Below are 18,312 nucleotides of genomic sequence, written 5' to 3'. Positions count from 1 at the left end.
ATTTGACATTAAATATGTTGTATGCACAAAATACTTCCAGGATAATCAACTCAGAAATGCAAAGTAAATCCAGAACATCAATGCAGTATTGAATTTTGCAACTAAACTGGGCAAAATGGTCAGAAGAAAGGAATCACATCTATGAAATTATTTATAATTTCACAAACATCACAGCTGCAGCACATCTATCTCTGTTTAAACATAACTTTGCAAAAATCACAGCATAAAAGCAGAGATAGATTTGATATTTTGCTGACAGTGATGTTACGAACAAGCTTACAACTGATTTAAATATCTAAGATGTTTTGCAATGCATTACCAGTTTAAAGCTTAAGGGAGATCCATTAGACTGGATGTTGTGATGGAAAATAATTTAGTCATGAGGCTCTACAACAGTCATAAATGACTAAACTGCTGGTTGCAAAGCATTCAACAAAGACAGGTACAAACACATGACACCCCTCTGTTTGGCCAGCGGTGAAGTTGTCACACTTTGGTATGCAAGCATTTGCTAAAATATGGCTTCCTCTCTTCTGCTGGTTGCTAATGAGGCTGCAGGCACTGTGATTTAAGGATGCCCAGCACTTCCCTGTTGATCTTGGAGACTACACCACTTCCAATAAATGCAGTGATTTCCTTTCCCCATTTTTTAAATGTTCAAGTTTGTGTTGCACTCTCAAGTTACATTTCTGTCTACACCGGAGGTCTACAGCAGTGATGAATCAACACTGAGCTTTCAGTAACTGAGCTCTATTAGAACAATGAGATTTGTATACTGTGACTGTGGATGCCCAAACTGTCAAATACTATTTTGGTCACCAGAGATAATGCTGTACTGTTTGTGGTAGAACACAAGATTTGAAGTGAGACCAAATAAAATGTTTTGGGGCTTTTGGGGCTTTGTGACAGACTGTGATCTGGTAAGGAAAAACAACAAACATCTGCTACATCTGATGCAAATCTGATGCAAAAGAAAGGGAAAAGCTGTTTGATATGGCACATTTGCAAACTGGGGGGTGGATTTCAATTAAATAAGGGATTACCTGATTGATGATCCCTTACAAATGGTTCCTTATTGCCTTTTTAACCACTACTAGCAGTGTAGAGCAATGTTATGATGTGCAGGTCCCCAAATTGTTTGTGTCTGAGGTTTTACCACAATGTTCATGAAGATGCATATGACACAAGTACACAGGTAACGAGGTAATACCAATTTCTAAAAAATACAAAGGGCAGTAAAAGAGAGAAGAGGAGAAAAAGAAGACAGCAAGCCAACATAAACAATTTCAAAACATATAAAAATGTGATGTATATTACATACAATACGTTTGTTAGGCCTTAAGGACACACAACAAAACCTCCAAAGGGTTGTGGTGCTGTTGCCAAGTACTTGCTCATGGGAGAATTGTTGGGTCTCTGTAAATTAAAGAGTATCGTCTTGATGAAAAGTGCCCTGAGATAACTCTTGTTATAATTTGGTGCCATATAAATAAATTGAATTGAATTTAAAGCTGCACTAATAACTCTTATTATTATAACAATGAGACAATTCAATATGTGCTCATTTTATGAACCTTCAGAGAATTATCACCCAAATTTTCAGTCCTCCTTGGATCTATGGAGTTTTTAAGCATCTTTCATATCATCATTTTATCCCTCAACTTTACTGTTTTGATTCAATATCAGTGTTTCCTGTCACTTCCCACAATGTTTTTGAAGCAGATTTTGCCAGCAAAAAATGCATTAAAAATCAATTGTACACTACCTGCACAGCACCAGATGGCAGAGGGAACATTTAGCAGCTAAAGATCCCTCAAGAGTTGGTGGAGACCAAAACAGAGGTAATAATAAAATATGAATATTGGACATACATTCATGAGATGGTCAAACAAAAAGTGGTGTGTTTAGCTTTTCCACTGCCAAAAAAAGTAGTCAACAAAAGTGGATTGATGCTGCTTTATCATAATCCTAATAATATGGTGTATTTATATAATCCTAATCACTACAGATCTTACCTGCTTCTTTCTGCATTGGGATATGGTCTGGATTCTGAGGCAAAAAACCCCCCAAAAACTTTAAAGTCTGTGAAGTAATAAATGTCTTCTACTAATGGCTATTAGAGAGGCTGGAAATAAAGTGTTCAATTATTTCAAGGGACACAGGAGATGGGGTCTTTAGATTTATTAAAAACCTATGTACTCCATTTTTAATTTCAGCCCTTTAAACTTGAGACACTGACCTTTATTCACCTCTATCAGACACCAATATTGCAAACGCATCCATAGAAAAAAATCCCTTCCGCCATAAACCTGTAGGGTAGCCCTATTCTCTCTTTTAGTCATGGAGACCTTTGATTGACACAAGTACTAAAGTCCAAATTTCACAACAGGGATAAATAAGATGACAATAGAGAAAAGATTATGTAGATAAGTAAATGATGCAATCGAGAAAGAAAGGACTCATTTGTCAATGAGGTTGATGGATGATTGATGCGTCCTGAAATGTATGCTGAAACTTATTTTTTCCAATACAGGCTACTAACTTAAAAGTGACTTCTAACAATTTAAAATCTCAGTATGAATCAAAGTAATTGCTAAGTCATTTAGATTGATTACAGCCTGATCAGACCTTATAGATGTACAGTATTATTGGCATTTCTATCTATGAAGCAATGACACTTGCCCGTTCGAGTGTTAAGCAAAGCAGTGTTGCAAATGTTCCTGCTGCTCAGTGCTCAGTTAGGACAGGACTACAGAATGACATCTCCTCCTTTCAATAACTGCCAAATTTTATTCATTGTCTAACAAAACAAATGCGGAACACTTGAACAGCACAGTGTAAAACCTGAAGCGAGTTCAAGAGTGTTTTAACATCACTGATGGGATCCAACCGCAACAGCACTGTCCAGTTGACCACACAAATATTTGGAGTACGCAGTGATACTTGGCAGTTTCCTTCTCCTTGAAACTGTATGCAAGCCACAGGTTGTGAAAGACTGGTAGGAAAAAATTCACTTTCCCATGGAAAGACAAGTGTTGAAATGCATCTGAATGTTGCACTGTGGTGTACAAATGATTTATTATCAATCTCTCCTCCTCTTGGTTTTTAAATCTCTATTGAGATTATTATTTGAGCGCTGGTTTATCTCACTAGCATTGTCTAGTTCGGTCAACTCTCCCCTGGATATCAGAATTCACTGAGCTCTTCTGGTGGGCCGAATATACCACAAGAACATAAAGGTTCAGTTCATTTAGCATCTTAATAAAAAACATGCCATATGGCTTCTATGTCTTGGCCTGTAAAATCATAACAACCTTACTAATCAAAGACATTGTGTCAAAGGAATACTGATTCCAGTTGCGGCCTAGTGTTGGCAAACCACCCCATTTCCTTCTTTATATTCCTCTGCCAAAGGCTGAATAAAACCTCAGCATTTTACAATGTATTACCAGACTGTACATCTATGAGCATCAACGTCAAACACCTGCTCATACAGGCCACTATTCAGCTAACAACCTTGCTGTTCGCAATTATGTCAGCATTTGTACTAAAAACAGGCCCCTATATGAAAGGGTAGGTTTACCCATATTACAAAAAACATATTTTCTTCTTTACCACTAGTGGTATCAAGCCTTGCAGATAGTTTTGGTTCTATTTGTCGAGGTTTTGAGATATAATTAGCTGAGATTTTTACATCCACCCCAGTTCAGTGAAGGTGAATGGAATTTTGTCCGTGATGCTCATGAATGTTTTTATTTTAAAAAATTAAATATTTGCAGAAAGCAATCTATCACATTCAGTCTGGTTCTGTCACACACTGGCAGGATACTGGTGGGACATTTTTGCCTGGTACACCAATAAGACTTATAGGAAAGACATTAAGCCTAAACCTCCTACATTGCATCTGCCTGCAGCCATACAAGAATCTCTGATGCTCCAATTGATCACAGCCAAGAGACTCATTTTAATGGACTGGAAAATGCTCCACACACCCATGTTTTCAAAGGTGGATGCCTGAAATAGTTTTGATCATACAAAAGTTTATGAATACTAAATCTACCCAATTATTTGCCCATCTGGTCACAGGGAGTATAAACTGAAAGTTTGACACAGTATACATGTTGTTTGCCATTTTGTCGTGTGTGAATGTGTGTTTATACATGTTGCGAATATTAATTTTATCACGCTTTTTTACTTCTGTTTTCAAAATAGAATATATATAAAACATTCAACAGTAGTGTATCTTTCCAGAAATTCATTGCAGCTACTTTCTACTGAAGAAATCCCTATAAAACTACTAACTACTAGCAGTGTGCTCTGTGGATTATTCAGAGTAACAGGGACACTCATACATTAAGTTTTGTTTTTGTTTTTTGTTTTTAATTTTGGTTATAGTCTGTAGTCTTTCAGGCCAGGGACACGCACAGAATCTAAACTTCTGCTTATAGACTTGCTAAATAAAAGACGCCACTTTGCAGACAAAACAGTGCTTCTCTGACATGGAGAGGATGGATACGCAGCAGAGGGAAACATTTTATCAGAGCCTTTGTACATCTCAAGTCATGTAAGTATACTTAAAGTCCTTGGTGGTCCAATACTGCTATCAGCATCTGGAATGTAGCACAGTGGGGATTGCACCCAAAAAAGTTCTGTTCTGTGTCTTTGCAATTAGGCGAAGATAAACTTGGGTTTTGCGCTGTTCTGATTTATCCTTTGTTTCTTAAATTATTTACAAAATGATCTTTCCCACAAGAAAGTACAAACATGTAGCCTGTGTTTATGGTCACTGACTCTCCTTAAGTTGTTGTCTGCTTTAAATGGCTGCGAGGGGAGTATGAAGATAATGAAGCAGTGTTTATGTTCTCGAGTGTGTAGTGGTAATAGGCCTGCAACTGTTTGCATGTTGTGTGTTATTGTGCGAATGGGTCTACGAACATGTATGGAGGACATCTGCAGGTTTATGTGATGTAGCCTGTCCGTCCAAGTGTCAATATGACGGAGTGTTTGAGGAATGGGAGGGGGACATACAGTGGCAGACAGGGCAGTGACCCCATCGTCTGAGATGAACCCTGCTGAGAGAGGTCTGAGGCCTGGGACGCAACTGCTCAATCACACTCAGTGCATTTACATGCACTTTGGCAACTGGATTATGGTGACATATCTGCATTAACTTGATTTTTTTAAGTTATTAAGATTTTTTTATTACTTATTATTACTTTATTAGGTTTAGAGAAAACTTAGAGAAACAAAAGAGAAAAAATTAAGAGAAAAAAATACCTAGATTTCACTTGAGAAACCAGACTTTTTTTTTTTTTTTTTTTTTGGTCACTTAATTGGGTTTCTAATATGTATTTTATGTGAGTGCATGTGTATGATGAAGATTTCAAGGATAATATTGCTGTGGCAGCAATGTGGCCGTCGTTATTTGTTGTGGTGCATCCTTGCATCCAAAATAATTAAATCCAAAATCCAACTAAAACTAAAATGGATATTTAATTAGTCTGAACAAGTCTGTTTCCACAGCTGACCTGTAAACTATTTGTAAAACTTAGACACACTTGCACAAAAAAGCAGAGCTATAGATCAGGTGTAGATTGATCACTGAACCCCAAATGGCTCCCAATGTGTGCACTTAAGAAAAGAAAAAAAGTTGTCAAACTGATACAATAGCTGATGAATGTATGCCACGTTTGGGTACAGAATGGTAAGGAAGGTACTTAGGAGAGAAATCGGATTACTGATTAGTTGCATATAAACACAGACTATATGTTATTTCAGTGTATTGAAACTCATTCTCTGACTTCTTTCTTCACCCTTAATTCTCTCAGTAACCTGTTTGCATGTAAATTTTGTGACTGACTCAAACCTGCAGTCAGTGGAGCCAACATGGAGACCACCTTCTGACACAACACTCACTCCGCTGCTAATGAGAACCTTAAGGCTGCGAGGAGCCAAAACACATCTGACTAACACCCAGTTGTGCATGACCAATTCTGAGACTTTGTAGCTATTAAAATGTTAGGTGATACATAAAGAATAATAATAGAGGCAAGGTGGAAATGCACCTGGACATAAATAATGAAACATGTTGATGTCACACTGAGTTTAGAGCAAGTGAGACCAACCAAAGCAGTAGCAAATCTGGTTTATTATAATTTTTAGGCTGTTGCATCAAAGCTACCACCAAATACCTTCCACGGCTAGTATGAACCAAAAGCACAAAGGGAACCACAGTTTGAATTACATTTAGGGAGGCAATATGAAAATGTATACTGTAATAACTGGGCAGTGTTTTCTAGCAGACGTACCTTGGACTAACTGAAAGGGATTAGAACAAAAACATCCTGACAGGAGAGGCTGGCACATTATAAAAATGACTCATGGTTGGTAATCAGATCCCAGACAAAGGGGAAGTTTTCACTTCGGCTTTTTGATATAAAAGAACAAGGGCCAGACGGGGAAATATTACTCTGAAATGAGACCTCAAAACAATTCCTTGGGACAATAAAACACAGTGGGTTCCCAAAAAGTGACCTTTGTACAGGAGGATGAAAGGGAAAAATCTCAAACTGATTCCACACCACACCTAAGTACCTTCACGGGAGCATCTGTTCCATTCGCCTCTTTCCTTTTCTGTTGTAAAACGATCTCAACGCAAAGAGACTGTGTAAACTGGGATTGCACAATTGACCACAAGCCCTGGGAAAACCATATAATGTCCATTTTTGAGAGAAGTTGTACAGCGCTGCACTATCACCCCTACATACTCATGCTGAGGACCACCAGCACTACTTTTCCAAATAATGGAAGTAAAATACTTTCCATTTGCTTAATATAAATAAGGGTGGAATTGACTAATCTGTCCGGCGTGTGTGCTAGCCTTTTTGTTTGAATGATAAAAGTTCAATATACAGTATTTGGCAGTAAAGCAACACTGCAGGCAAGTCTCCTCAAATGGTATGTTCAAATTAAGAGTGAGAATTGATGCCTTCCATATTCACCAAGCCGACAAGAATTTGGAGCATAAACTTGCTGGTGTGGCCCTTAATAAAGGCACAAATTGTTTAGAAAGGGAGTGACACTGCTTAGATTATAAACATTTACAAAATAATGTTGTAACAAGCAAATCTAAAAAAGGGAAAACTGCATTAAAATGGCATGTTTTTGAAATCACATGATCTTCTTACCTTTCTGTATTTGAAAGAATAACATGGGTACAGCACACACTTTTAACGCTAAATATTTTTCAACTTGACTTCATCTGATCTGCCCAAAGGCAAGTGGATCAAGACAATGTAAACACAAAAAAGTAAAACTGATACCCAGCTAATGACACTGTGTGGCCCTCATTTATCATACGTTTTAGACAGTGCATTTAAAAAAAACAACATAGTCTTGCAGGTGCACATGTGCGTGCGCGCACACACACACACACACACACACTCCTCTGCCTGGCTTATTCAGATGCCATGAGACGCGAGGAGCACTCAATAGCTTGGGCCTACCTGATGGAGAGCCTGAGAGGCCAAGCAGGAACAGATGGGATGAGGACGGCGGGGTACTGGGAATGAGGGAGTAAAGGGAGGGAAAGAAGGGAGAGCATCGAGAGTCAGGGACCACCATCATTGCTGCCCACACCAGACTACACTTACCACCACCCGCCCGCTGCCCCCATCCCATCCCACCAAATTCATTTGCAGCTCAGTGATTCTCGACTGTAATGAATCTGCAATTTGCACACATATGTATGGTGCCTAACATGGTACTACTTTGGGATCTGTTTAACCCTGATGGAAACATTTACAAACAACTGACCACAAAGAGTCATCAATCTGCACATTAACCTCTTACTTGCCTTTGGGGGATTGTGCTATTCTCTATTATAGGGTTCAGAGAGGACCAAAGAAACTGAAACAGGGAGGACATGGAAATAGTCCCTTTCAAAGCAGACTACAGATGCAATTAGCCAAGTACTAACAGGACCTAACTATGGTCACTTCAATCCTTGTCGTCTCTCTGCTTCAAGATTAGAAAAAAAAAAGCATGATCAAAGTGAAGTGAGAGATTTGAGACCCCTTGAAAGGTAGAATGACCACCTCTATGCTCGCTGAGTCCGAAACATCTGGGCAGGCATCTCTGTGAAGCAAATGACTGATCAGTTTCCTACATTTCCTGTAAGGAGCAGTGCAAGTCTGTGCTGCTGTATTTATCTCCCTGGAGCTATGTAATTGTAGTGGTGTGTATTTGTATGCATCAGGCATTGAGTATCATGTAAACAGTTACAGAAAACTTCGTCTTCTCAACTTGTGCAACCCGGTATGTGTCTCGTGCCACCGCGCCAGGGAGCCCTGGGTGGCTTCGGTTACTCATGCCATGTGTATCCAAACAAGGCCTAAGGACACTCCAGGGTGGTACAGAGGAAGGAGGGGCGAGGAAGCTAAAGGTGAGGTAGTGTGGTCCGATGGTTGAAGCCAGTGATTTAGAGGCTGTTGATACCGGGCAGACAGCCCAGGCTCTGTCACTGACTCACTGTAGATGACGCTGCGTAAGTCACTACACTTAAAATGTCCTCATGTGTTTAGATCTGTTCAAGTGGAAATCAGGCGCGCTCACACAGCTGGAAATCGCTACTGGATCTGATTTTCTTGTTTCTCTCTTGCTTTTCCCTGCAGATTTCATAAACAGATGGCAGAGGCTCATTAAGCTGTTGTCAGGACTATTAATGACATTGTGAACACTTTCCGAGCTCTGTATGCCTTGGGGCGTATGATTGCCAAAGCTGAGCCATTAAAGAAGGTGTGAGAGTAACACAATGCTGCTGTGTGCTTCAAGGTGAGGGATGGATGCCATGAAAGAAAAGTACACTCATGGTTGAATGGCTGTTAGCAGTGGGCTGACGTTAATGATTTCATGTTAGTGGTGGAGTTGAGAAAAATGGTATAATGTAATGTGAGTTTAGCACTGCAGAAGTGGAGTGTTAGAAGAATTTGGACTTGATCTGGCTTTGATCCAGCAATGCTACATTGCATGCATACATAGTGTATGCATTGTATCTGTTACAATTGTATAGTAGAGTGGAATATACTGCAGTCATACTGTAGTACTATCAGATAACACCTTTTTGATCCTTTCCTATGCAGGTTTACAAAATGTTAGTGTCAAACTCTTAACAAGACTAAGAGTCTACAGCCACGCTAACGGGTCTGGGAGGCTATATGAGGCAGCATGCTAACAGTGTGCACAATGACAATGCTAACATGCTGTTATTAAGCAGGTATAATATTTACCATATTCAACATATTTGTTTAGAGGGATATCATGCTAACACTTGCTAATTAGCACAAATCCCTTAGTACACCTGAGTCTGATAGAAACGTAATTAGTTTTCAGGTATTTGCTCCAGACGCGCCAGATGTTTTGTTACACAGAGCCATCTAAGAAGTTGTCCTTGGAAACTGAAAAGGGCAGGCAACTTCAAAAGATACTTGGCAGGTGATTGGTTGAACCATCTGTCTACCACCGTCTTACCTTGCGAGGCAGCTGGATTCGCGGGATAACGAGATCACACGAGAATCCTCATAGGACACTGATTGGTCCGAACCACCGGTGCTTTGGACAAAAACGCATAAACTGAAGCCTGACAAGATGGATTGTCACATGATCTCATAATGTTTTGATCTCGTGAATCCAGCTGCCTCCCAAGGTAACCAAAGTATTGGACATATTGAAATTCTGACCTAATGATAGAGCAAGATGAAAAGTCAGGGGACCACCAAAGTGATTACAGTTAACTCTGAGGGAGGCATGAATGTATGTACGAAGTTTCATTGCAATCCATCCAATAGTTGTTGAGGAATTTCACTCAATGCTACAAATGTGAACCTCATGGTGGCGCTAGTAGAAAAGTCAGGGAAGTCATTAGTACTAAATTTCTTTGCAATCCATCCAGTAATTGTTGAGATATTTCAATCTGGACCAAAGTGGTTCAACAGACCAACATTGCGATGCATAGAGTCATGCCGCTAGCATGGCTGAACAGCCCTTCACTTGAACAAAATCAAAGATCGAATTTCTAATTCAAACATATTTAATAATCACAGCAAAATCACAATAGTAGAAAACAGACTGATTCTAATGTTTACAGCTATTTGGAAAAAGACATTCTGTTCTTTTCATTGATTATTACTGAGTTATATAAAAGTTATACTTTTCTTGCAGCTCTACAGATGAACCCTGCTGGACCCACAGCTAAGTGTTGGCCACCTCTAACAACAGTCGGAGACAACTTTAGGTGGACTTATGAACTGTGAGGTGTGAGGTAGTGGTTTCGCCTGCTTGGAATGGAAAAACTGAAAAGCACAAATGGAGTTCTGTCATCAGTCCTGTTGTGTATGCTCATGATTACGATACTGAGTTATGAGGCAAACAATGCAAAAAAACAGAATGGACAGAAAGAACAGAGTAAACTTTCAACATCTCCTCAGTCTGGGAAACAGCGGAGGCGGCAATGAGAGCTCGCAGAGCTCCAGACTCATGTTGTTGATCCTTATGTGGTCACACGCAAACCTAACCATCATCCTCTGGGATATCCTCTCAGAGGGTCAGACGCAGAGTGCATGAGAATTTCCCCACTGACCCTGCAGAAATAAAAGGGCAAAGCAGGTGATATCTATGCAGGGAATTATTATGCCTGTTATTACGTCTTAATATTTCATTTATATCAGCATTAGTTGCAAGCAGGATCCTTACAAGCCAAATTAAAGGAAAGGAAGCTTCAGCATTCACTTCTACACATAAAATATAATTCAGTAATAGTAATAAAACTATGAAATCAAGAGACTAAATTTGTTTTTAATGATGTAGAGAGCAAGTTTTGCAAGAGAAGACACTTTAAATGGCTGTTCACTTATTTCTTCATGTGTATGTATGTGTGTGTGTGTGTGTCTGCTCTGAGCCTGTGCCTCAGTAGGACTGTGTCAGCTTAGAACTGCGGTCTGTCGAACTGTGATTCTCTCTAATGGTCTATCTCTCTCAGCAGATGTACTCTTCTCTGCTCCACAGCTGCATCCCACATGTTTTCACGCTGTTCGACAATGCAGTTATATTCCTTCTCTCTGCTTGCAGCTCTTGTGTTGGTGGTGGCAGATTCCTTCTCTGCATATGGTCCTGTTCCTACCCTCCTTTACATCCAGAATACTGCAGTAGCACTTTGGCTATACTTGGTCCTGAAATGTCTCCAGTTGGGTAACGTAAAGAATGTAGAGGGTGGGGGGTCAGATCTGGCAGGGTCTGCCACGGCTTCATAGCACACACAGTCATTTCCATAATTGCCCACAATCAAACCAACCCCTCCTGGATTCCACCCGCTCCAGATTCCTGTAGATAAGCTGAGCTGGGGCTCTGGTGAGTGCTAGAGACCCCCAAGTAAGAACAGGTGCCGCTAATGTGACTGATTTCAGATTCTCTGAGTATCTAAAAAGGTGGTGGTGGTGGTGGTGGGGGGGGTGGTGTTTGTCCAGTAATTACCATGGATGGACATTCCCTTTCGGATCGCTATCGAGTGATTTTTCTGAAGAAGGGAATGAAAGGAGGATTTGTCCCACATTTGGTTCGGTATTATCAGGAGACTTTAGCCAAATTAAGATGCCTTACAGTGTGTACTGTAGGGCAACAAGCTGCCGGGCATCGGGTAATTGTGATTGATTCACGTTGTAGCAGATTTTCCACATCTAATTCTTCATTCTGCGGCTACCAGAATAAACCTTTTAGACAATATTTAGAAACAAAGTCAAACAGCCATGACACAGTTTTGTGATGTAACATAATATTACCCATTTTCATAATTTTGGTGTCTCGAGGAAATCTCTGTTGCCTCTCTTAAAAGCTCAGCTATTTAAGAATAGAGAAAAACATATAGGAATGTAAATGTAGTGAGTAGGAAGTATTTAGATTCCTTACTTATATTACCACAGTGTAATAGCCTTACATTTAAATATTACCTAAAAGTACAGAAGTATTATCAAAAAAATGTACTTAAAACATACTCAATATGCAACACCTTTATTACATAATGGTATTATTGTTATTAATGCATGGTTGCGTAAGAAGCATTTTGATTTTGTGTATAGTTATTCTAACTATTTTATATACTGTAAATCTATAAAAGGCATCATATCGTATAAGATTAGCCTACAACATGATTTGTATGTGAAATGTTAATCTGCATTGTAACTATAGTTGTCAAAATATGTAGGGGAGTAAAAAGTGATGTAATGGAAGTGGAATAGATATGGAAGACAACCACAACTAAATCTTATATTTATTGAATTCAGGTGAAGGTTACTGTATCATGTTTCCCTTATCCATTGTCAGCTCCCATTAAAAAATATGTTATATTTTGTTTACATCATAAATTTAAGAATGAAGTAGACTTGAGTAATAACTTTCTCAACTTTTTTTCAGTCGTTTGAGCCCCACAAGGAGACTCCCACTTGTCTGCGCTCTCGGGTGCTGCGCTCTTCCAGGTAAACGTCTACCTCGACGTGGACGCGACTGCTGGCCACATGCGCGCACCCGCGAAGTCATACGTCACCGTGCTCGCTCCTCTTCTCGCGCGCTGGTTAAAAAGAAGGAGGAAAGAGCACGAGAAAACATGTGAGCGCTCTGAGGACTTTAGTGAGAGAGAACTTTTATTTCTTATAGGCCTGTGTGTGAGTGTGTGTGTGCGTCTGTGTGTGTGTGTGTGTGAGAGTGTGTGTGTGTGTATTTTTTTTTTTTTTTTTTTTTTTTTTGACTCCGTGCATGCACAAACCGCCTTGCTGCGCTCAAAAGGAATTACATCTGAAAGGAACGTCACGGCTCTTTTGCAGTTCATGGTGTTTTGGGGGTTTGACTTTTGGTGTTCATCAGGATAAATTGTGTTATTATTTTTGCTTTTATTTTATTTTTTTCTATTTCCGAGTTTTATTGTATGATCAGAAGCAACAATAATTTATTTTTAAAACATATTTCTCAACAAAAGTGAATCAAATTTAAGACACCTGCTTTTGCAAACAGCATATTTGTAATTTTCTTGAAGTAATTGGCTTCTGGGTGGAAAAATATAGCCCCCAAATCAAAAATAGATATATTACATTGGAGGTTTACCCCACTTTTTTGAAATAGAGGGAGCAAATCCTGTGTCTTTTTTTTTTTTTTTTTTTTAGATTGTATTTTCATATATTTTGGTTAATTTTTTTAAGATTTTTTTTTTTTTTTAACAATGAAGCATTTGCAATTTGTGCTCGTCCTGGCCATCGCGGTCAACGTGTGGGAATGTGGAGACGCAAAATTCGGCGAGAGGGGAGAAATTAGCCCCAGGAGGAGAAGATGTTACGACGGAAGCTTGCCCAAGCGGCTGAAGAAAAGGGAGAGAAAAGTGTTGCTTGACGGCAGCAGCAGCGGAGAAGTTTGCCACAGGTTGTATCCTCGTGTGTCCTGCTGTCCCACCAGGAGAGCCGCCTATCAGATCCTGCACCGCAGGGACGCCAGGGTAGGTTAATGTCCATCCACCACGTTGCCTTTTCTTTTTTTTATACTTTAAATTAAAGGACTGGGTTTTTTACTGCCAAAACGCCTCGGGGGACGCATTTACAACCCGCGTGTATTGTCATTCTGCCTCTTAATGCCGACAGCTGAATTTGGGGATGGTCAGGAGAAATTGCCCTGGGCTACATTTAATTCTGCTTAAGAGAAAATGTGCTATTTTAATACTTCTAGAGGGTTCTCGTAACGTGTCCATGTAGTGGTATGAGATTTACCATAGCCTAGCCTATATGTTTTTTTTTAATTATCACCTATATCCCCCCTTTGTAAAAGAAACTGTCTGTTTATGTCTTTAATCTGTTAAAATGCCGCTAATCTTCTAATTACAGTTTATTTTGCCGGTAGCTATAAGGTCTGTCTTTCTTTTCCGTCAGGATCTACCTGTTTCTTTTCTTTTTTGTGCTTACCTGGTCTGAAATGAATTAAATTTTCAGTTTTCTCAGTTAAATTATGATTTTTCTTGGTGTCTTGCTTCACACAATCGGGTGCAACTGTAAATTCAGCGTGTCCAATGCGCTCCGGCGTTACCATGGTAATCACTCGCCGATTTACGTTACTTCTCGCAACAGCCAGCTACGCTGTCAGCGAAGAGGGTGCTAGCTAAACCGTTGTACCGTTTTACCCGAAAAGGTAGGAGCTCGGTTGCACCTTATTTTGTTTTATCAACCATCGACCTTTTAACCACAGCTGGGAGCTGATAGTGAACTGTTTACACTCTTCTGTTTAACAGCCATTCACTCTCCGCAGTTTTGGGGAGTTAACGTACAGCAATTTGTCTGCCGAACGTATTTTAACGTTGAGGGGAAGAGTTCCACGAAATCGCGCTTTTACGTAACTTACCGTTAAGTGTTAAAATGTCAGTGTAGTTAGGGTTTTAAACCGCTATTGAGTTTCTGTGGGGAAGGGGGGCAAATAAAGGCAAAGAAGAAAGAAGGCAAAGAAAAAAGCGACTGTATGCACCAAACTTGTAGCGGATTCCGTTGGATCCTCACCGGGCCATTCTCATGTAAACCACTCCTCGAATCATTCAGTGGCTGGGTGGTATCTCACTTTGTGTTGCGACAAAAAAGCCATATTGCATCATTTAATTTGCTCAAGTCATGCAAATAAGAGGGGGGAAACTGAATAGGACGAACTCGACTTCTCCTCCTCCCCACTACACTGCCCACACACGGAGCCCTTTCTGATTATGGCAAAAGAATAACAACAACACCATTGTGTTTGTTGGTTTCACTAATGGGAGAAGCTGGAGAACATCACTCTCCCCCAGTCATCAGCCCTGTCCAAGTGTTAATGCCTTTGAGAGGGTGTGTGTCCTTCACTATATCCCCCTGCCAACCAACTTACACCTATTCCCTGAGGACAAGTGTTTTGTTAAAGCTTAGTGTTGCCTACATCAGTGCTCTCCCCCTCTCTCTCTATCTCTGACCATATGAGGTTTGCAGATAGTCACAGATTTCTTGCAATTGAATGACAAGTATTCTTTTCAAAGTGTAGGCATTGTGTATTAATATGTTTGTTCCGGCAATTTCGCTGGCAAAAGCCATTATGCAGATGCTATCATAGAAAGAAGTAATCCTGTAACAGCTGTTCTCCCCCACATGAAGTTATACATTGAATTGACAGGCTTGGTGTGAAGCCAGCTTTGGAAAATGCAATGTAAACATCCGAAATAGCCTGGGAATACGTTTAATGACAATTTTATTTTCTTACGCTTTTATAGCTCCATGTTTCTGATTATGACTCAGTTCTTGACCTGCTTTAAGCGTCTCCTCAGCAAGAGTGCCACAGCTGAGCCTCATTGCCGTTTTCTCCCTGCTTTTGAGGAACGTACTCACTGAGATTCAGCAAAAGACAACAAACAAAGGTCCACTTGTTCTGGTTTGGATGATGGCAACATTGGAGCCCATCCCAGCAACATATGGACACAGGGCATGGCTGAGAGCACACAAATGCTACTCTCTGTGGACCTTGTGCCAGCCCATGGCACACAGAATCAATGGGCAATTTAGAGCAGGAGGGCAGGCATGCCCACAACACTACATGGCATGAGTGTAGAGGGCACAGGGACAGAGGAACACACCATACATGCAGGGTCATAGCCAGCCTGGAGCTCCCTTTTTGAGGAAAACGTCAACAATTAGATAAAATATAGAACATGAATGTGATTCAGATCAGAGTTTAATTATAGAATCTCCAATGGGCTGGAATTTGTTTTCCCTTTTCATTTCACCTTTTATAATGCCTTTTGTGATGAGAGATTTATTATATATGTTAGTATACTTTTCAGGTCGACCCTCAAGGTTTTGCCAGAGGTTCTGCCACCTGTTGGGTAAATAAAACTCTGTATAACTTTTAAACAGAAAATCTTTTCCTCAGTTGCAGTTTGTTCTGCAGTCAGGGGGAAGTGTAAGGCATCCTTATGTTGGCCTTGGGTCCTCTGGTCTAATTGACTTCGACAGACTGCTAATTTGTTGATACCAGAGTGGGAATGATGTGCCTGTCTATCTCTAAATTGGTGTTTACACATGGACCTCACACAGAGCAAAGCACTACCAGCCTGCCTGCCTGCCTGGCTGCCCAAGCAGCACCACTCTTGACCTAAAACAGATTACATTGTGTTTTATTACAGCTAATTTGTTATGTAAATAATCCTGCTAATTTCTTTTGGATTAACTCTTTGTGTACTTTTGTGTAATGACCCCAAGTCAGGCTTTGAGGCTCTTATTTGGGTTCATTCATTTCATGCCCTGAGATCTGTCAGACATTGGGATTGTAATTTGACTTTAACAGTTTGTGAACTTGGGTAAGCAGACAGTGACTGACAGGATTTCGTTGTTTATTTCTCCGAACACACACGGTGATCCGATTGTAATGTTAAATGAGTACTTTAAAGGATATAGAATTAAATGTGATTGAAACTGTATTTAGAGTAGGATAGAAAATGTTGTAGGAGCTGTGTTTTTTTTCTCCGATTGTGTACACAAGATTGTAAAAACTCTAAAGAAATATTTTAGTGAGGAAATGAGTAAATAGTGAGAATTTGGAGTGCCTTTGCAGTGTGAATGGTGGCGCGCTCATGCAGATTGTGGCAGAGATGCTGTAGAATTTCACACTGTGCAAGTGACTGTTTGGCTCCCTCCTCTTCTTCAGACGCAATGAAAAAAACAAAATCACTTTGTGAACTATTCAGAAGGAGACCAAATTCTAACATTAACATTACAAAACTTTAACACATATCAACTCTTCAAATTCTGACTTCATGATAATGTTGACGTTTAACACAAGATGTGGCATGTAAGGTAATGTCCTGGGCAGTCAGAACTAGGTTTATGACATCCAGTCCTGCTTCACACCCTGTTGCCAAAAGAGTATCTTTATCTGCATGTGTCATATGGGAGAAAGGTGTTGTTAACATACAGTTGTTATCTGAATGTGTTGCCGTATCTAGATCACTGACTTTCTGTGTGATACCTGGGGTGGGATTGGCTAATTTAAGGCTGTTAAATGGGAGAGTCTGGTGAGAGTTGGAAAGTGCAATCTGGCAAATGTGTTTTTTATTATAGGAACAATCCAAACATTTAATTAAAACCACCCTTTTTACAAATCACACATGCATATCCAACATTTAAAAAGTTAGGTAAAAACCTTTAAGAGCTTTTATTTGTCTTAAAACGTAATTTGGACTCATTTGGAAAACATCTACTCATTTTGTATAGTTCTAGCTGTTGAAAATCTCAAACATGGACCCTAGAATCTAAACTCTCCCTACTCTACAGTGTAATGTTTATGATGTTGATATCACCAAATGTCCAGCTAATCCTAAACTACGTGTTGGCTTGCCTGTGCAATGTGAAGTAAAGGGCAAAAGTTAACAGCCCACCATTTTAATCAGGCATTGGCCCTTTTTGCGTGTGGTCTCCAGATTTTCTCCACCAATAACACCGAATGTGGACGTCTCCTGGAGGAGATCAAGTGTGCTCGCTGCTCCCCCAATGCCCAGGTGTTGTTCCACTCCTTGGACATGGATAAGATGCCACACAGGGAGCCAGACCTGCCCCGGCTCTGCCAGGACTTCTGCCGCGAGTTCTACTACACCTGCAGGGGGCACATACCAGGTAATTACACAGATAATAATGAACATGAAGGTGATGTGAATTATAGCCCCTGTGTGGTTACTTGGTGATACGCAAGCAAACACACACGCACTAGACTAGAGGAAGTGAAAGTAAGCATATATTACACTTGCTCATTTCAGCCTCTCCTGCATTTGAAATGAATCTGACACGTCTGATTGTGATGAATTAAAATTCACCGCAGGCCTCATTTCTCATTGAGACACACGTAGAAGCTTTTTTTTCTGGCAGATTTTTGGACTTATGCAAGAACTGGTGCGTCAGTAGTCTGGTCTGAGAATATTTATTTATCCAACTCTTACCTCATCTGACCTCACCTCCATTTGTTGCTGAGCATGTCTTACCCGTTCGCTCGCATGCTGCCTCACTCCTTGCTTTACTGTTGCACTTTAATGCATCAGTAAAATTCCTCACCACACACCGCCTATATAGACACAACACCATTTTGCTGATTAGACTCCATACTGGGTCTAACACACTGGTTCTAGCGATATTTGTGCTTTTTTGCGACGCAGTCTTCAAGTCTAGCTGTGTTTATGGCACCAGGTGCGGAAAGTTTTGTTCTCCTGTCTTTGTTTTGTTTGTTCGGATC

At 40.1% G+C, this 18,312-nt stretch overlaps 1 protein-coding gene and 1 long non-coding RNA gene across 4 annotated transcripts in view; both read left to right on the top strand.

Moving 5' to 3' along the window:
* Window positions 1–8,685: 8,685 nt before the first annotated feature.
* LOC121910657 lies at window positions 8,686–10,835 on the top strand. Its single transcript, XR_006099700.1, has 2 exons — window positions 8,686–8,832; window positions 10,219–10,835. It is a non-coding gene; the product is annotated as an uncharacterized LOC121910657 (long non-coding RNA).
* Window positions 10,836–13,246: 2,411 nt separating this feature from the next.
* The window catches only part of LOC121910610 (hedgehog interacting protein), a 36,292-nt gene continuing 31,226 nt past the window's right edge, over window positions 13,247–18,312 (top strand). The window contains exons 1-2 of one of the 3 annotated variants that reach the window (XM_042431861.1): window positions 13,247–13,531; window positions 17,510–17,702. In XM_042431861.1, coding sequence (XP_042287795.1) covers window positions 13,262–13,531; window positions 17,510–17,702 — 463 coding nt within the window. In that variant the 5' untranslated portion in view covers window positions 13,247–13,261. Of the gene's footprint in view, window positions 13,532–14,125; window positions 14,215–15,843; window positions 15,917–17,509; window positions 17,703–18,312 lie in introns of those variants that run through there. The other 2 variants (XM_042431865.1, XM_042431874.1) reach the window with 2 other exon arrangements.

Source organism: Thunnus maccoyii, chromosome 2 (genome assembly GCF_910596095.1).
Source record: "Thunnus maccoyii chromosome 2, fThuMac1.1, whole genome shotgun sequence".
Lineage (NCBI taxonomy): Eukaryota > Metazoa > Chordata > Actinopteri > Scombriformes > Scombridae > Thunnus > Thunnus maccoyii.
The sequence above is the reverse complement of the archived record's forward strand: the minus strand, read 5'-3'. Positions and strand labels throughout refer to the sequence as shown.